Source organism: Benincasa hispida, chromosome 4 (assembly GCF_009727055.1).
Source record: "Benincasa hispida cultivar B227 chromosome 4, ASM972705v1, whole genome shotgun sequence".
NCBI classification, from domain to species: Eukaryota; Viridiplantae; Streptophyta; class Magnoliopsida; order Cucurbitales; family Cucurbitaceae; genus Benincasa; species Benincasa hispida.
Genome location: NC_052352.1, coordinates 3,637,139 through 3,655,671, shown reverse-complemented (window position 1 = coordinate 3,655,671; position 18,533 = coordinate 3,637,139). Strand labels below are relative to the sequence as shown.

General features: G+C 37.7%; 1 protein-coding gene across 3 annotated transcripts; it reads right to left on the bottom strand.

Annotated features, from left to right (window-relative positions):
- Window positions 1-3,115: 3,115 nt before the first annotated feature.
- Window positions 3,116-17,857, bottom strand: LOC120075765. Of its 3 annotated transcripts, XM_039029427.1 has the most exons (16): window positions 17,695-17,857; window positions 17,381-17,522; window positions 17,217-17,301; window positions 16,535-16,637; window positions 15,995-16,079; window positions 14,997-15,083; window positions 14,818-14,912; window positions 13,001-13,423; window positions 11,834-11,915; window positions 11,577-11,750; window positions 11,453-11,506; window positions 5,552-5,650; window positions 5,408-5,473; window positions 5,092-5,138; window positions 4,251-4,958; window positions 3,116-3,757 (listed from the first exon to the last, which is right to left on the bottom strand). In XM_039029427.1, the coding sequence occupies exons 2-16, from the start codon at window positions 17,498-17,500 to the stop codon at window positions 3,394-3,396; spliced, it is 2,592 nt and encodes an 863-aa protein (XP_038885355.1). In that variant the 5' UTR covers window positions 17,501-17,522; window positions 17,695-17,857; the 3' UTR covers window positions 3,116-3,393. The 3 variants fall into 3 exon arrangements, with proteins under 3 accessions (XP_038885355.1, XP_038885356.1, XP_038885357.1); XM_039029428.1 differs by having other exon boundaries at window positions 13,001-13,411; window positions 17,381-17,857; XM_039029429.1 differs by lacking the exons at window positions 17,381-17,522; window positions 17,695-17,857 and adding an exon at window positions 16,950-17,065 and having other exon boundaries at window positions 17,217-17,277.
- Window positions 17,858-18,533: the final 676 nt, after the last annotated feature.

The following is an 18,533-nucleotide window of genomic DNA, read 5'->3' as shown; positions in this document are numbered from 1 at the left end:
TAGTAAGGAAAGAGAGCTCTTGAGAGTGGGAGTTCAGAAGACGCTGTCGCGGAGAGGCCATCGCAGCGTGCCGCTCATCGTCTACTTCCACTAGGCGATCGTGTAGCATTTGGTATACAATCATATAGTAAAAGATATGTGATCGTATAGGTTCTAACAAGGCGATCGTGTAATAGTAATAGTTAAGCGATCGTGTAGGAGTTTGTGGCCGATCGCAGAGGATTTAGTAAACGATCGTTTAGTCATACTGAGCGATCGTGGAGAGATTGTAAACGATTGTTTAGCGTCTCGTAAGCGACCGATTAATCTTGTTTGATTCCTATCGTCTAATAAATAAGTTGTTCATCGTTCACTTGTTCTTTCCGAAAGTTTGCACCTATTGTTATGTTAATAAAGAATTACTAAACTATCGCATAGTAATTTTACTAAACGATTGTGTGCAATCGTGTATAATTACTAAACGATCACATTGTAATCTACTAGACTACTAAACGATTGTGTGCGATCGTGTATAATTACTAAATGATTCTTTAATTTCTTTTAGGTCGAGGGTTTCTTTTTTAATTTTCCAGAGGTTGAGGGTTGCTTCAAATTTTCTCCTCTTCCCTTAACATCTTCTTTAATTTTCAATAGGTCAAGGGTTGAACCCTCGTCCTCTTCTCAATTTCCTTTAGGTCGAGGGTCAAACCCTCGATCTCTTCTTTAATTTTTGACAGCTCGAGGGTTGAACCCTCGACAAAATATTTTAAATAAAATCTCCATCTCGAAAACTCCAAAACAATTATAGATTTCTAAATAGTTTCAGAACCACTATATTTCCCTAAATTGTTTTCCTAACCACAATGTTAAAAAAAAAAAACTCCATTTATAAAGATACAACTACTTTTCATAATTAAAAAGAGTGACGATAGGTTGTACCTAAAAACCCACTCTCCTTTTTTAACGCACAAAGGAAAAAAAAAATTTAAAAATCATTTTATTTTTGGAAAAAAAAAAAACAAAAATTGTCATGTGGTAGTATTTTACTAAAGAGATCCTTGGGCAGAGATAGGTCTAGCATAGGGAGCCCCTAAGTATCTTACAAAACATATATATATATATTTATTCGGCGTGTGTTTGGGTGTCTATATATGCACATATAAATTTGTTCTTCGACTTTTCGCCATTTTTTTCTAAATTATTTCATCATGTATCGAAAAAGTAGTATGAGATAAAAGGCATTTTCGATTTTTGTTGATTTATCGGAGGTCTCTTTCAATGTCACGAACCTTTTTTGTTTTCACGAAAGAAGACTCTTAACAATATTTTTGTCAAAAAAGATTATGAAATATTTGTTTATTTACCCAATATGCGGGGATCTGAAATATTTATCTTTTACCCAATATTCTAGGGATCCTTGAACTCATACGTGTTTTTGTGGATCTTAATATAATGAGTTTGTTGGAAATGTGCCTACGCTTTATGTTTATTCGATCTTTAATTTAAAAATGTTTAATAAGTATCTAAACTTTCAATTTTGTGTTCAATAACCTATTGACAAATTCAATTTTCTTAAAATAATAATGATAATAATTTTTTTATATAAATTTAAATTTCATGTGTAATGAAACTCTAAGGTCCCATAACTATCTCGTTTTTAATCTTTGACTTTTTAAAATTAAGCTTATTTTACTTCAATTTCATACAATGATTCACTTCTTGAAGAATAGTTTAATCTTAGCCAAATTTCAAAAACAAAAAACAAACTTTTAAAAACTACTTTTTTAGTTTTCAAATTTTGATTTGATTTTTTAAAATATCGGTAAAAAGTAGATAACAAAACAAGGAATTTAGAGAAGGAATAAGTGCCTATACTTTATAGGCTTAATTTTAAAAAAAAAACAAAAACAAAAACAAAAAATCATATGATTACCAAACGAGACCTACATTTTCGAGTCTATTTCGGGTAAATTAGTGAGTTTTAAAAAATTCAAAAGATTAGAGACAAATTATAATTTTGAAAGTTGAAAGACGAAATAAATACAAACATTAAAGCTGAGAGAACTAAATTTATAATTTAACTTTTTTTTTTTCCATACATCGAGTCAAAAATCAGGATCATAAATTTGATCTTAATTCATTTTGATTTGATCCTAAAGATTGACTTGACCTATTTAGAATTTTTTTTTTTTTTAATTGTAGTTTGGTTAAATCACATAAATTGAATTTATGGATACAAGAAATTATCGTATAAATCTATGAATATTAGTTTAAACAAATTTGTAATCTTTTAATCCTTCTCCATTGGTATCTCTCTTCAATCCTTCTGCCTATATAATAAAATAAAGTAGTGAGGAGAATGCCAGCTCCAACCGCAAAGGACATTGGAAGGACGGGATGGCAACCCCATTTGTTGTAGATGTGTTTATCAATCTTCTCGACAGCATGTCCCAGAGATAGCTCCTCTATACTGACCTTATCTCCGACAAGCAGAGCGGTTTATTGGCCTGCCTACCATTAAAAGGAGTTGATGTAATAGGTCCTTATTCATTATAATGCTCTCTCGCTTGGATTTGTACCTGTCCCCATCCTCAAGTGGTCTATCCTGTGATGGTCTATCCAGTCTAAAATAGTGATCTCTGTGTGTGAGGCATGACGTATTTTCAATTGCGTTGTAGATCGTCGGTGCTAGTTTTCTCATTTGCCGAAGTCATATTCCGTAGTAGAAGTAATCATTTGGTTTTTTATTTTCAAGCAATTAAATCAATAAATATTTAACACAACGGTTGAAAGTAACCTAAGATCTAACACGGAAAACTATTAAGAATTTGTACAAACTTAATTTGCAAGTAATCGGATTAATTAGTTTTTCAAACTAATGTCATTAGCGTTTATTTAGGGTAACGATTTTAAAGTTAGTATATTAGTGGTATAGCTAATGCTGTCTGTGGTTAGTCTTTTGAAGCACTTGATCCTCCTGTGAATTCCGTTCTTTTCGTTTGTTATTTTTCGTTATAGGAACGCCTGCATTAATGGAAAATGTCAATCCAATCATAGTTTACTAGAAAATATCTATTATCTTCCATGGTTCAACTATCCATTCCTACATGTGTTGAGCAGCCAGCAACAAAAATCATTGGGGGAAAAAATGACGAGAAATTTAAATACACGATCTCCCAATGCTAATACATCTATAAGTTATATCTCTAATCATTTTAACTATATATATATATGTACACTAAATATCTACTTCATGTTCTCAATAATTTCTCAATTCCGAGCTGAGGACTACACTAAGCTTATGCTAATACTACCATCACCCACAACTATCTAAATCATTTGGCTTAACTTAAGCTGCTTGGCCTTGAATCATTCTCACCTATGATCACCAAATATATACAAGCTTCAATGCGCTTACACCGGGCATGCTGACAGTAAGAAGTCGGGCTGTCGACGTTGTAGCAGTATACCACAAAAGGGGCATAACGGTTTCGAGGGTATCTCCAAATTGGAGAGTTTTAAAGAACGAAAGTTGGGAGTCTCAGACAACTGGAAAAGTACATCTGGAGCCAATCTAAAAGCATTTCTATAACAACACATGCAGAACCATAAAGGAGTAGTAGCAGGGCAGACCTGCATTGATACAGAACACCTTACTAGTTTGTGGCTCTGACTGACACCAGTATTTCGCTTGTCACCCTGGCAAAATCCAAGTTCTGGAGACTCGAATGGAACCGGTGCTGAACAGTAGGTGCACTGCTCCATTGCTGAATGTTTACTGGATCAAGAAACAGCACAAGAGAGGTCAATTATAAAGTAGATTGTCAGTAAATTGATGATTGATATTCACAGGTTTAAATTGGAAAAAAGCTTAGTTTCAGATGGAATAAGGAACATAGAGAATTCGCAAGAAAATGACAATGATAGAAAAATGAGCAAATTAAATGCATGAACGGAGAAATATATCAGAAGAAAGCATTTTGACCATTCAAAACAGAATTTAATTGTTTTGAATCTCCCTAAATATCTAAGAAACAGAGAAACGAAGGAACCATGTCCTCCAACAAAGTCCGAAAAAGAAACCAATGGTTCATGTTGAAACTTGCATTGATACAACGAATTAGTTTCGTATCTTCTCCAACAGCATATTATCTCATCTGGATATATGAGATTCAGAAAAGCCTTCCAGATCAGGACAACTCAACTAGATCTAACACATGAAACAATGAAACTAGTCGAGAAATTAGACCCAAAAAGGAAAAAATTGATACCTCCAACGGTTATTTCCTGCTTTTGATGCAATGACTTTTACCGATTCCTGTAAATGTTCGCGATTATATATGATCCACTGCTGCATTTCCGCTAATCCAGTGGGATACCAGAACCCAGGTCGACATTCAGTAGTGGACAGTGAGCGATGCTTTGCACATGCAAAAAAACATAGACTGATTAGCCTTTGACGGAGTTCTCTTTCACTGCTTAAAAGCAACTCCTTCCACAAAATATGCTTTTCATTTTCAGCATCGTTAAGCCTCTCCAAATTCTGCAGATCGTTGTTCACTTGATCCTGTATCAATTCTGACAGAACTACACGTCTACAAATAATGTTAAGGAGGTGAAGTTGGCGAGTAGAAAATGTTGACACATTTCTCGAGACATGTGCCAAAATCTTTGTAGCAGAGAGCTCATTGTTCCATTGTAGATATGACGTTGAAAGCCACTTAAGTAGAATGTGATCAACATATTCTGGTATGGACTGCCGGAATGCTAGCAAAGCGGCTACAACATCCCACACAACCATAGGTTTATTCAGATTTCTAAATTGATTTAAAGACCACAAGAGACTAGATTCCCAATGAACAATTTCCTTCTTAGAAACGTCCGGAAGCTCTTCAGTATAAGAGTATGAAGAACTCTTTGGCATGACTTCTATTTCTTCTCCACCGATCCAGAAGAATTGAACAGCAGCTTTCTGAGTCCTTGTAATTTTCAAAAACCATAAAAGATTAATCAAACATATCATAGATGAAGATCAAGTGACATATCAAATGCTTCAATCATTTACAAAAACCTAAAAATATGATAACAAAAAATTTTCAAGAAGATCTCTACCTTGCTTGGTACATTCGATCAAGTGATTCAAGATCAAAGTTGCGAACCTGAAAAAACAAACACCTGTATTTTATAATATATTCTTGATGAATATGTCAGTGTAAAAGCTCTTGCGAGAATTATGATATTGAAGTTTAATTGTAATGCAATCTAACAAGCTATTAGTGGACTCAGTCCTTAGGAACATAGTTGAGGGGGCTTTCTTCTTTCAGTTGCAAAATTTTCAACCCAAACACATCAGTGGCATCTGTGTTGACTTCTATACTGCAGAATATTTCAGTAGTAAACAATGGATCTTTAATATAGTATCACATACCACGGCAGCCACAAGATTTCCTGGGGACACTGCAATGCCAAAGCATGACCGAAATGTATCTGGAAGCTGCAAATACATATCTCCCTTCATAACCCAGAACAGAAAATACCTTTCTCAAAATGTAGACACATGAGGAAAGCTTACATCAATGGAGCCTGAGCCTCCAAGATCAGGGATATGGGATGAAATGGGTACTTCACGGAGAGAACTCTCGTCTAAACTCCAACCTCGCAGAATATTATCCTGTGATGAACAAAATATTAATTCCATTTTGTGACCGATGAGGTGAAAAGTTATCACATAATTGTAAAAATAGGTTCATGGTGCTATGGTGCTTCTTACAGAAGGCACATCATGGCTAAAACGGTGGCCTAACAAGTTCATAATTATGAAAGATGCTCAGAATTTACTATTTACTTCTTCATTTTTAAGACGTAATATTATTAGTGAGCCAAAAGATCTGCCTGTTGGGCTACAAGAACAGCACAATCAGCAGAAAATGCAGATAAAAGTCAACTAGGAAAACGGGAAAGCCATAACTTAGAATGCCTAGAAAAACTAGTGTAGGTCAAAGTATACCAATAGGAACTCGGTTATCTATTTACTGTTTTGGCTCAAATTAGCCTAGGAAGCCGAGACCTCCTCCTTACAAGCTCACAAGCTGAATTTGGATTAAAAACTTCTATGCCTATCCCCCTTCCCTTCTCCTTGCTTTATACTAATTTAGTAACAAAAATAACAGATTTCCCCACAAGTGATCCCTACCCTTTCATTCTCTCTAACTACCTTTATTCTCTTCACCTTCCTCATTTACATTTGTACCCCCCTTCCTATTTTTCTTGTTGATTCTTCTTTCATATTTTCTAAATAAGCACCACCTTATCCTCAAGGTGAAAGTCTAGAAATTGTTCAACGATTTGTGCTCCTCCTTCCTATGTTGCATCTTCGATTGGTAGGCCTTCCCATTGGATGAGTACTTCAAAATCGGTAGGTGATAATATGGTGGTGCCGATCTTCCGGATCCCCAAAACTGCCATTGGTTTGAGTTTGTGTTGCTCTCCTAATTGCCAGGCTGGTGGTGCAGCGATTCTCGGCAATAGGGTGCCTACGGCCTTCCTCAATTGTGAAACATGAAGTACGGGGTGTATGCTTATATCGGGGCGTAGGTCTAGCTTGTATGCTACCGGTCCGATCCTTTGGATGATTTGAAAAGGGCCAATGAAGCGTGGTGCCAACTTTGGATGCTTGTGCACTAGTAGAGAGCTTTGGCGGTATGGTTTGAGTTTGATGTATACCCAATCCAAAACTTCAAAGTCTACCTCCCGTCGTTTAGAATCCGCTAATGCCTTCATTCGCTATTGGGTTGCTTCTAATGTACTCTTCAATTGCTTGAGCATTTCATCTCTATTTTTCAATAACACATCCATTTCTCCTACCATTGCGTTCCCATGTTCATAATATACTAGTGGGGGTACTGGTCGGCCATATACCACTTCATAGGGTGTTCGCTTGATTGCTGTATGATATGATGTGTTGTAATTATACTCAACCTATGTCAACCACTTAGACCACTGTGATGGTGTTTCCATGGTGAAACAGCGGAGATATGCTTCCAATCCTCTATTGCCTACTTCTGTTTGCCCATCCGTTTGGGGATGGTATGATGTGCTCCTTTTAAGCTGAGTTCCCATTAGTTTGAATAGCTCCTCCCAGAATAGGCTAGTGAATATTTTGTCTCTATCTGATATTATGCTCCGGGGAACTCCATGTAGTCGCACAATCTCTCGAAGGAATATCCCAGCTACGGTGTATGGATGGCAGAGGGCAAGGAAATGTGCATACTTAGACAAATGATCTACCACTACCAAAATGGAGTCATACCCCTCGGATTTTGGCAAGCCGTCGATGAAGTCCATACTGATATCCTCCCAAGTCATCTCTGGTATAGGCAGTGGGTGTAGCAATTCAGTGGGTGCTAGTGATAAATATTTGGCTTGCTGACAAACCGAGCAGTCCCCTACAAAGGCTCTTACTCGTGCCTTCATGCCTTTCCAAAAAAATTCTTTCTTCAGCCGTTGGTACATCTTAACTACCCCATTGTGTCCTCCGATTGGATTGTTGTGGAACTCTTGTAGCAGCAAGGGTATGGTTGGTGATTGGGGTGGTAGTGCAATACGTTGCTTGTACAACAAGAGGTCCCCTTTAAGTGAATAGCCTTGTGGGTGCGGCTGTCCCGATCGAATACTATCTCGAATGCCTTATAGCTCCGGGTCTTGCTCGACTTGACTAATGAATATTGATTAAGTGAATTGATCACACTTAGCATAGCCATTTCCATCGTGGTAGGCAGTCTAGACAGGGCACGCAGCTGAATTTTCCAGTTCCCTCTGTTATCGATGTCAAAATCATATCCGAAAAGCTTGGCCACCCATTTCTGATACTTCTCCCGCGATGATGCGTTGTTCCAACAAGAATTTGAGGCTTTTTTTTATCAATCCGCACGGTGAATTTTCACCCCAAGAGGTATGGCCTCCATTTTTGCACAACCATGACTATGGCGATTAACTCTCGTTCATATGCGACTTTGAGGCAATGCGTTGGCGGGAGAGCTCTACTGAAGTAAGCTACTGGTCACCCTTCTTACATCAATACCGCCCCAACTCCTACCCCTGACGCATCCGTTTCCACTATGAATACTTGGTTGAAACCAGGAGCTTGAGGACGGGAAGTTATGCCATTCTTTGCTTCAATGTTTCGAAAGCCGCCTGCGCTTCCTCATTCATTGAAACTTCTCCTTCTTGAGCTACTGTGTCAATGGAAACACAATGGAGCCGTAGTGAACTACAAACTTGCAATAGTATCCAGTCAGCCCAAAAATCCCCTTAATTTCCTCACAGTGGTTGGGTGGGCCAGTGCAACATAGCCTCAACCTTCGATGGATCAGCAGCCACCCCTTCAGCTGATATTATATGGCCCAAGTAGTCAATCTGATTGGCCGTGAAGGTACATTTCTTGAGGTTTGGCCATAAACTGATTGTCTTCCAACGCTTGCAACACCAGGACAAATGGCGCACATGATCACATAACGAAGAACTGTAAATTAGGATATCATCGAAGAACACCAATACAAATTTTCGTAAGTATGGCATAAGATTCGTTCATTACCGATTTGAATGTTGATGGAGCGTTCCTCAATCCAAATGGCATGACTAAAAACTCGTAGTGGCCTTCATGGGTGCAGAACGCTGTCTTGTGGACATCTGAGGGTGTCACTCGAATTTGATGATAGCCGGATTTCAAATCAATTTTGGAGAAGATTTGTGCTCCGGCTAATTCATCAAGGAGTTCATCGACCATCGGAATGGGGAAGTTATCAGGTACCATGGCGTGGTTCAGGGCCCTGTAGTCTACACAAAATCGGCAACTCCCATCCTTCTTTTTAACTAATAACACAGGGCTGGAGAACGGGCTTATGCTTGGTTGGATAATTCCGACAGTAAGCATTTCTTCTACCAATTTCTCGATCTCATCTTTTCGGAATTGAGGGTACCTATATGGTCTGACGTTCACCGGCCCAGCCTCTGGCTTCAGCTCAATATGGTGCTCATGGTGCCGTACTGGAGGCAATCCTTCTACTGCTTGAAATACCGATTGGTACTTCTTCAAGACCTCCCAGATTTCAGGGTCACTTCCTTCCTCTGTTCGGGCTCTGTCCTCCCCTGCTGTGGTAAGAAGAGAGTTCAACTCAAGCAAGATGCCTTGGCCTTCTTTCCTGACTAATTTCACCATTGATTTGAGGGATATTTGTGCCTTCATCAAACTACGGTCTCCCTTCAAATGCACCCGCCAATCTCCGATTTGGAAATCCATTCCAACGTGTTCCAATCGCATTCAACTCGTCCCAACGTCATCAGCCATTGAACTCCTAATACCACATTGATGCTGCCCAACGGCAAAGGGAAGAAATCATTAATAATTGTAAGGTTAGGGAGGTTAAGGATTACCCCTTTACAGATGTCGGTCGTCCGGACTGAGGTTCCTGTTCCCAACAGGATACCGTAGCTTGTCGTGGGCGTTTGTGGCAATTCCAGAGTCGTTACCAGCTCTTTGTCAATGAAGTTATGGGATGCCCCGCTGTCGATGAGAATGACCACATCCCTATCCCCGATAGCCCCCTTGACTTTAATTGTTCGAGGCAAGTCAATTCCTGCCAATGAGTTGAGGGAAAGCTCCGCCGCTTCATGCTCAGTGGTCTTGACCACCATGGATTCCAAAGTGGTGGGCACTGGAATATCGATTTCGCCCGATTCCTCCCCTGCGTCGACCGTTACCTCGTCCCCTTCTGTCATGGTGCAACAGGATGCTCAATTCCTTTTTCTTGCAACGATGGCCCGGGGTGTACTTCTCGTCACAGCGATAGCACAGTCCCTTGTCCCTCCGATTCTGCATTTCGCTGTCGGATAATAGTTTGAATGCACCAACCGTGAACGACCTCCCATTTACATCCTTCAATGTGATCGAGTTAAAGATGTACCTCCGCTGCGGGTCAGGTTGAGAGAAATTGTTCAGGCTACCGGTTGCGCGTGATTGTTCGGGCTGTGGCCGGTTTGACCCATGGTGGTATTGAGGCCCACTGCTGCTGTGGACCCAGTTGATTTCGATGGGCTTGGGCCGCCTCCGCCCCATTTCTTCCTTCGGGCTTCCTCCATATCCTCGATGATCTGGGTCATCCTCATCTTCTCCTTAAGCCCAATTAGCTTAAACATCCTCATCTCGATTTGGATATCTTCCTTCAACCCGCTGACAAACTTGCTCTCCAATGTCTCATCTGAAAGGTCTTTCAACGACACCGATAGTTGCTCGAACCGCCGCCGATATGCACGAACCCTGCCTTCCGGCTTCAGTGTGAGGAACTGGGCTCGCCGATCTTCTTCTTTAACGCGGCAAAAAATGTAGCAGAAGCTGTTTCTTTGAACTTCGCCAAGGTATCCATCGGTGTCCTTTCTTCTTCCCACTGATGCCATTCCAGAGCTTCCCCTTCCAAAAACAGTATTGCTGCTTCGATCTTATCCTTCTCTGATAAGCGATTGACCACGAAATACCTCTCAACCCTATGAAACCAGCCCAACGGGTCTTCCCCTATTTCCCCTTTGAAGATAGGAATCTCTAACTTTCTCAGCCTCATATCAAACAACGGCACTCCTCTCCTCTCCCCGACACCTTCCTTTGCCGACTGTTTCCCTCTATCCGTCACTGTCTGCTCGGATGAACCCGGTTCGCCTTCCCTGATTGTTTCCAACTTCTTCGACCAAACCTCCAAAGCTCATATCATTTTTTGCTCAAGTGTTTCTCCCAGAGCTTTGATCTTGGCTGCCATAATGTTTTCGTTGACTTGTTGCATCTCCCCGAATCGTTGGTCCATTCGATTTCCCATCCCTACTTGTAGTAAGGTAAGTTGCTCTTCGACTGCTGATAATCTTGCCTCCATCTTCTTCACCATACCCTTCCCAAGAAGGAACGGCTCTGATACCAAATTGATAGGAACTCGGTTATCTATTTACTATTTTGGCTCAAATTAGCCTAGGAAGCCGAGACCTCCTCCTTACAAGCTCGCAAGCTGAATTTGGATTAAAAACTTCTATGCCTATCCCCCTTCCCTTCTCCTTACTTTATACTAATTTAGTAACAAAAATAACAGATTTCCCCACAAGTGGTCCCTACCCTTTCATTCTCTCTAACTACCTTTATTCTCTTCTTCTTCCTCATTTACATTTGTACCCCCCTTCCTATTTTTCTTGTTGATTCTTCTTTCATATTTTCTAAATATAGGAGGTCTATCATATACACCAAAACATTTATATACACACACATGCCCACATAATATATCCTTCAGAAAATACTTCCCTTATTTGATTTGTATATAATCTTCCACAAATATACGGCAGTATACCAATTTCTTTATAGGTCAAGTCAGTAAGTAGTGACCCCTGAATTAGCATTCATTTTACTGATAACCATAACATACATCCATATGAATTTCAATACCTCACTGCAGGTGAACAAATAACGTCCATCAAAAGCCCAAGCTACACCTGTAACCTGGCAAAAACTCAGATGCATAAAGTTGTGCACTGGATTATCAAGAATTTTCATCAATCAAAATACTTACAACGTGATCATGTGCATCATACAGCCTGACGTTATCGAATTCACAGCTAGATAGGTTAAATATCCTTATTTCAAGTGAACCAGATCCTCTGCCAACGGCCAAAAATAGTTTATGCACAGGTAAATTGGGTGCATAGAGTGAGAGTACAGTTGGCACTCCTTCACCACTGATAACCTGCAAAATAATGACCAATTTTAATGAGTGCTGAAGTAAAATAGCTTATTGAAAAACAAGTGGTTTAATGAATTGACAAATACCTCCTTCAATAGGGAGAATGATGCAAAATTAGAGTCTGAAGATGCTAACAACTCTTCACAGTAACATTGCCAGATCCTCACACTGAAAGAAAAGAAGAATCAGAATGATTCACAAGATATTAGAAATTGATATAAAGGTCATATGGATTCCAACGTTCTGCTTCCACTATTTTCCCAAAGTAATAGCAATGCATTTTAAGGGTACTCAAACTAATAAAGATGATACAATTAATAATTATAATTAAAAGAAAAACAAAGTAGGTTAACATATGGAGTCATGGACATTAGATTTTTTTTTTCTTTTTTTTTTTTTTGTGGAGGGGGGGGGGGGGGGGGTGGATTTTCATAGATAAATGAAAAGTCCTAAGGATGTACAAAAAGCCCTATGTTAAGCAATACAAAAGACGAGTCCAATTAGCAACAAGAAAATCTAAGCTATGATCTTTAAGAGGATATGTTTTACACACGCACAAAAAAAAATAAAGATAGAGCATTCCAAAATATCCTTGAGAGACTTTGATTTGTTGTAGAAAATCTGCTCATTTCTTTCTTCCCAAAGTTTTGATAAAACCACACAAATGATGTTGGTCCAAATGTTGCCTTTATCACCCTTGAAGGGGTGGTCCATAAACACGAGAATGATCCAATCCAAGGATATTATATTGTAATTTGTAATAATTAAATAATAGCTTCATTTCATCCTGTAATTGTTATGCCATCCCATTTTGAGGGCACATTGATAGGCATCTTGATGTTAACACGAAATAGTAAAACAGCTTATAGGGCCAACAACTCTCACTTGGTACAAGGCACGACATGACTAACTTATTCCTTGTAATACAAAACATGAATTCGTCCCTGCTAAGGAGCTCCCTGGAGTGGTATTCCCCTTTTATACCCTTCCTACAGATGGCTTAAAATTAAAGAATATCTTATCAAATTAGCAAGTCTACAACTGCACAGAAGATCCAAAACAAACATAGTAATCACAGGCAGTGTCGGCAGTAGAAAGATTTGACAACATTAAAGAAATTTGATTGATACACTATGAAAGAAAGTTAATGATGAAAAGAGAATCATTTATGATGCGAGTGAACACACAAACATACTCTAGAAAGGGTGTAAGTCAGAAAATTTTAACAAAACGCAGATCCAATCCACACTCACCTCCCATCCATGCTCCCAGTTGCCAATAAAACCTTTGGATTTGATGAATCAGAATCAAACAACATCCAACTGATACAGTTGATCCATGAATTGTGTGCCTGAAGAATCCCAACAAGCAGAACTCTTGTTGGAACCATGCACTCAGCAAGGGAGTAGCATTCTGGTACATAAACTTTCCAAAATGAAACTTTACCAGACTTTGTTCCTACTGCAAGAACACTAACAGATGAATTCTCATGCGAATGAACCGTACGAGATGGCTTTATTACTGGGGACCAAGCAATAACAAGAGACAACAACATTGCACTGCGAGAAGCATATTGTTGTGCACTAATCAATGGAAGCGTGGAGCTATCTTCAGTTCTCCTCTTGGGACGCTTCTCTTTTGATTTCTCCAATGCTCGATTCAAACTGCTTTCATTCCTAGTCAGAATTGAACATCAAATTCCTAAAAGGATAATCGATAATAGAAAGGACAGAGTTTCAAACTCAATTAAGAAAACTACAATCTGGTTACAAAAAAAGAAAAAGAAAAAGAAGAAGTAACAATCCACTATCCATATAGGCTCTTACAAGAATGCACAACCATTCAAATTAATCCCATATGTTGAGTTAACAACAAAAGAAATAGAGAGATAAGGCCACGAGGAAGAATAACATTTGGCCAAGTCAGCTACTTCATCCCAATCCTTTTGCTTTCCACTACAGATTCTAGAATTCCTTTCCATCCAAATATTGCATAGGATTGCTTTTACCGTTTTATCCACATTCACTTTCCTCCTTATGGAGACCACACAACAGTTGAGCTACATTCTCCTTTGCATTCAGCAGTAACCCGTCATGAAAGGATAAGATTCACAAGCAGTGTCTTAAAAAGCCCTTCGGGTGAGGCACAGGTCTGGTGCCTCACCTTGATAAGGTAAGGCACAAGCCTCTTGTGAAGCCCCAAGGACCAAACCCCTAGTCATTGCTGCCTTAGGGCTTTTTCATTTTTTTAAAAATGGTAATAATCAGGTGTTTTCCTTCTTTATTAACTAAGTAAACCAAATAAAATTTACCAAGCCTAAATGCAAAATTCCTCGTGTTTGGGGTTTTTTCCCTCCATATTCTCCCTTCAACTTGAAAGGGGGGGACCTAAGCCTAAGCCTCAAAGACTATTGCACTTTATTGTCGTTTGAGTTTTAAAAAACATGTTCACAAAAGCAAAGTCTATAAGTGAACTATTCCATGGGGGAACCTAGCTCCACAAAATCAGGTGGCCTAAAAGTCAAAATTGAAATTTTACTTAATAAATAATTATGGGGTTCCATCTCAAAAGCAATTGCCTATGAAAAGGGTAATCTATATCTTATAAAGATTATGAGGTACTTTCATCTTTTTTATTTGGGATTCTCAACATGCCCCCCCCCCCCTCCAATATGTCTCTTTGTGCTTACCATTCTTAGGTCGGATCCCTTTTTTTTTTTTTAACTAAATAACCGTTTGGACTTCATGGACCGCTAATACCATATTAGGTAAACATAGGGTTCCATCTGAGATCCAATTAACTACCTGAGAAGCAACCCACATATCTTACAAAGATTGTGAGGTCTCTTCATCTTTCCAATGTAGGATCCTCAATATTAATGTCTTATTAATATGAAGGTTGGCCTACCAAAACTACCATATCCCTTATTACTGCAAGAGTTTCTACCAACAACATGAAGCCAACCAACTCACATGCCACCATTTGATATTATGTTATGGTTTCTTAGATAACAATATAATGTATTGTGCTGATACCGGTGATATACATAAGATTTCAATAAGCATTTTACTTTAAGTTGAGTTCATCTTTCTTTCTTCGCTTGCTGTTCTCCTTTGTGAAATGCTCTTGGACACCAGCAGCATTCACACCTTCCTTCACTGGAATCTAATTTTAACAACGTGGACAAATTGTCATAAGCTTTAAAGTAGATCATGCAAACCAGGTGAATAGATGAATTAAGAAACTTACATCAGAACGCTTGTAGGAAAGAACATCCAGCTCCCCGTATTTAATACTTTCAAGATAATCATAAAGCTTATTTGATATGTCCATAATCTATAGAAATCATGAGAGAGAAAGTTATTAAAATAAATAAATATCATCGCAGTGTCAGCAGTGCCATTATATTTCAAAAATATGTATTTTAAAAAAATGACAGTAAATTATACAAAATAACCTTAAACTTTGAGATTTGTTTCAATTATGACCTTGAATTTTTTAAAGTTTCATTTTTTTTTCTTGAACTTTGAAATTTGTTATAAAAAATACCCTACAGAGTTTTTTCCTCGAGTGCCGCCTCAACTAATGTGTAAAAATTGAAAGTCATACTTGACATCAATTACAACATCATTCACGTAAACTGATGAACAATTGAAGTGTAAAAAATGATTGTGAAATGATTTTAACCGAGTTGAGTTCACTTGACCCTTGCTTCCCTAATATATAGTAAAGCAAGTAACCTTTTGCATCCAGCGGGAAAAAAATAAATAAATATATATGCACCACATATACATCTTTTAAGGCAATTATAGATCCTAGGAAGCAATTCTGATTGGTCAATAAAATTATATTTTAATGCTGTTTTTTTTTCTTCTTCCTATATATATATATATATATATTGATAATTTTGTATTAGAAAGTCTGAATTTTAGAAGATATCAAATAGTTCAAGGACCTATTAGATAAAATTTGAAAATTCAAAGACCTGTTGCACGCTTTTAAAGTTTATGGACCTATTCGACATTTCTTTTAGTCTAGGAACCTATTAGACACAACCCTTAAAAGTTGAAATATTAAACTTATATGTTAACGTTATTTTTATTTTAGAGTTTCTTTTTATCGTTTAAAAGAAAGAAGAACAAGCTATGATTTAGATTAGCCTTCGCACAATATCCAATAAAACAATATTGAATATCATTTTATTTCCCGTTGAAACCATCAAAGAGTTATCTCATTAGATGAAATACCTCAGTCCATTCTGCACTAAAGTCACAAAACGGTGGACGGTAAAGCTTCACACATCCTTCAGATGTACAAACAGCCAACAAGCACCTGTCACAGAATGTGTACCACCAATTATTCTTGATAATAAGTTTTGACAAATAGATAATTCAATGAATATTTCAAGGGTTAACAAGGCGTTCAAGTTGGACAAGAAGCAGAAATTAAATAAATCCAACAGAATCCAAAAGATGTACAAGCAGAAAAAGATAGAAGGCTTTACCCTCCAAACAGCCATACTAAGGAAATGTGAACAAAAAGTGATAGAACCGTGGTTGATGGCCAATAAAAGAAAAAAATGAAACCCATAACAGCAGTCCAATGGAAATCCATGTAGGTCATTTTAGTGTAAAAGCTTTTTCCATATTTTTCTCACAAAAACGAAAGCTAGGGGAGCGAATGGGATTAGATACCTCAGTAGTCCTAGCCGTAAACGATCAAACCAACTCATTAGCAAAGCAGGCGTGTGGAAAATAAAAATAAAATTAAGAACCAAATGACTGTACCCTGCATTAGGAGCCATTCCAATTGGAGACCATGATATGGACTGTGCACGAGGCTGATCATCCCGAGATAAGCAAGTTGTCAACAAGCAGTCAGAAAATAAATCTGCATTTACCAGCATGAAATTTATACAAGAACAAAGTTGCAATGACATCCTACTGTCAGAACATCTCCTTTAGACAATGATAAGTCTTCTAATTTTGGTTGGTTTCACTGAAGAGAAAATTAGATAGTTTTTCAAGAATTTGATGATAATTAGCTTGCTTTCAATTGAATTTCTCAAGCATTACCCTATTTTAATTTCTCTTTTCAAATATACTATTTGGTTTTTCAAAGAACGAAATGATAAACAAGTTCAAAATCAAGATACACTAAAGAAGCCAAAATGTATGTATGGGATAAGATTCAGCTACATACTTCAACTGTTGCTTCCCTTATCCGCGTAACTAAAGCCATAATCTATGAGTTGATTGTGAAGCACACTAAAATATTGGCAACCAGCATTCTCTAAACTACCATGCTTTATCCTATTTCTGAAAACGCGAAAATCATGCCATTACAATAAAACCTAATGAACAAAGAGAGATTAGATATCTCGACTTTAAAAATCAATGAAGATAACAAAAAATCTCTTGAATTGGCTCATATCAAGAAAACTGTGAAACTGTTAAATCCATAGAATACCTTCTCTCTCTATCAACCCTATTCGAAGTGGATCAGTTGCAGGGATTGTAATAGTGCCTCTTGCTCCAAAAGGTGATACCGGATTCTGAGATAATGAGGGGAAGCAAATGTAAAAACGGTATGCTTGATATGAGGGGAGGCAAATGTAAAAATAGTTGACTTGCCAGTATAGTGACAAGGGGGCCTGAGGCAACGGCGATTAAATTCTCATCAGACCATGCAATGGCATTTGGGTAGTTTGGGGCAGCGACCAACGAAACGGCCTGAAAATATGTTTCCACCATTGTTCTTCGCTATTCCAGAGTTCTGAAACAAGTTGACAGTGACAATGGAAGTTCAGCTCATTATCGAATGGGTGAAAGGAGAATGAGAAGCGTCGTCAAAACGGTGAATCGACGGTTCTGTCATCTCCGTTTGACAGTTTACGATTCTGTACTGGCGGTTTGACGGAGGTGGCGTACTATGGCTATCGCCTGACCTGAGCAGGAGGGAACCGCACTGCAGTGTAAAGTCGCCGGAGGGGACGAAGATGCAACCTGGTGGCGGCGGCGCTAGGGATTGTCAACGCTCGAGAGTGACGGCGGCTGAAGGTGTTTTTTCTTTTTTTTTTTTTAATATTATTTCCGTCCGTGCAATATTTAATACCTTAGAAAGGTGGTTTGGGCGCTAAATTGAGATATAATTTCTGAATTTCATAAGAATTTACATATACACATACGTAGAATTTCTATATTTGTACTTGAAGTGCAAAGTTATCTAGTCTGATTTCATTTATATATATGTTGTGGAGTTAAGTAATATGTGTGGGATATCTAACACATTTTTTGAACTCTAAATAATATGCATTTATGATGATCGTTTTTGTTTTGAAACTTTTTTTATTAATAATTCTACATATTTTTGTATGGAATAAAATATGGATTGCAATATTTTTCTTTTAATTTTCAAAATTTTATTTATTTATTTATTTCTTTCTTTCTTTCTTTCTTTCTTTCTTTCTTCATTTCTTTGTTTTTTTTCTTTTTTTTATAATGAACAACAATTAACCTACTATATTTCTTGCATGAAAATAGTTAAATAAAATAGGAAATTAAAAAAAAAAAAAAAACTTTTGATTCCTAATTTTTCTTCGTGGATTTCATTATCATCTTCTTCTTTTTATTCTTCTTCCTTTTTTGCTTTCTATTTTTACTCTGACGTGGTTTTTTTTAATCGAATATCCCATTTATCTAAGTAGTCAATAGAATGTCACCACATTTCTTCAAAAAATTCATTTTCAATTACTCCAAATTTGGAGAATCATCAATCATCATAGAA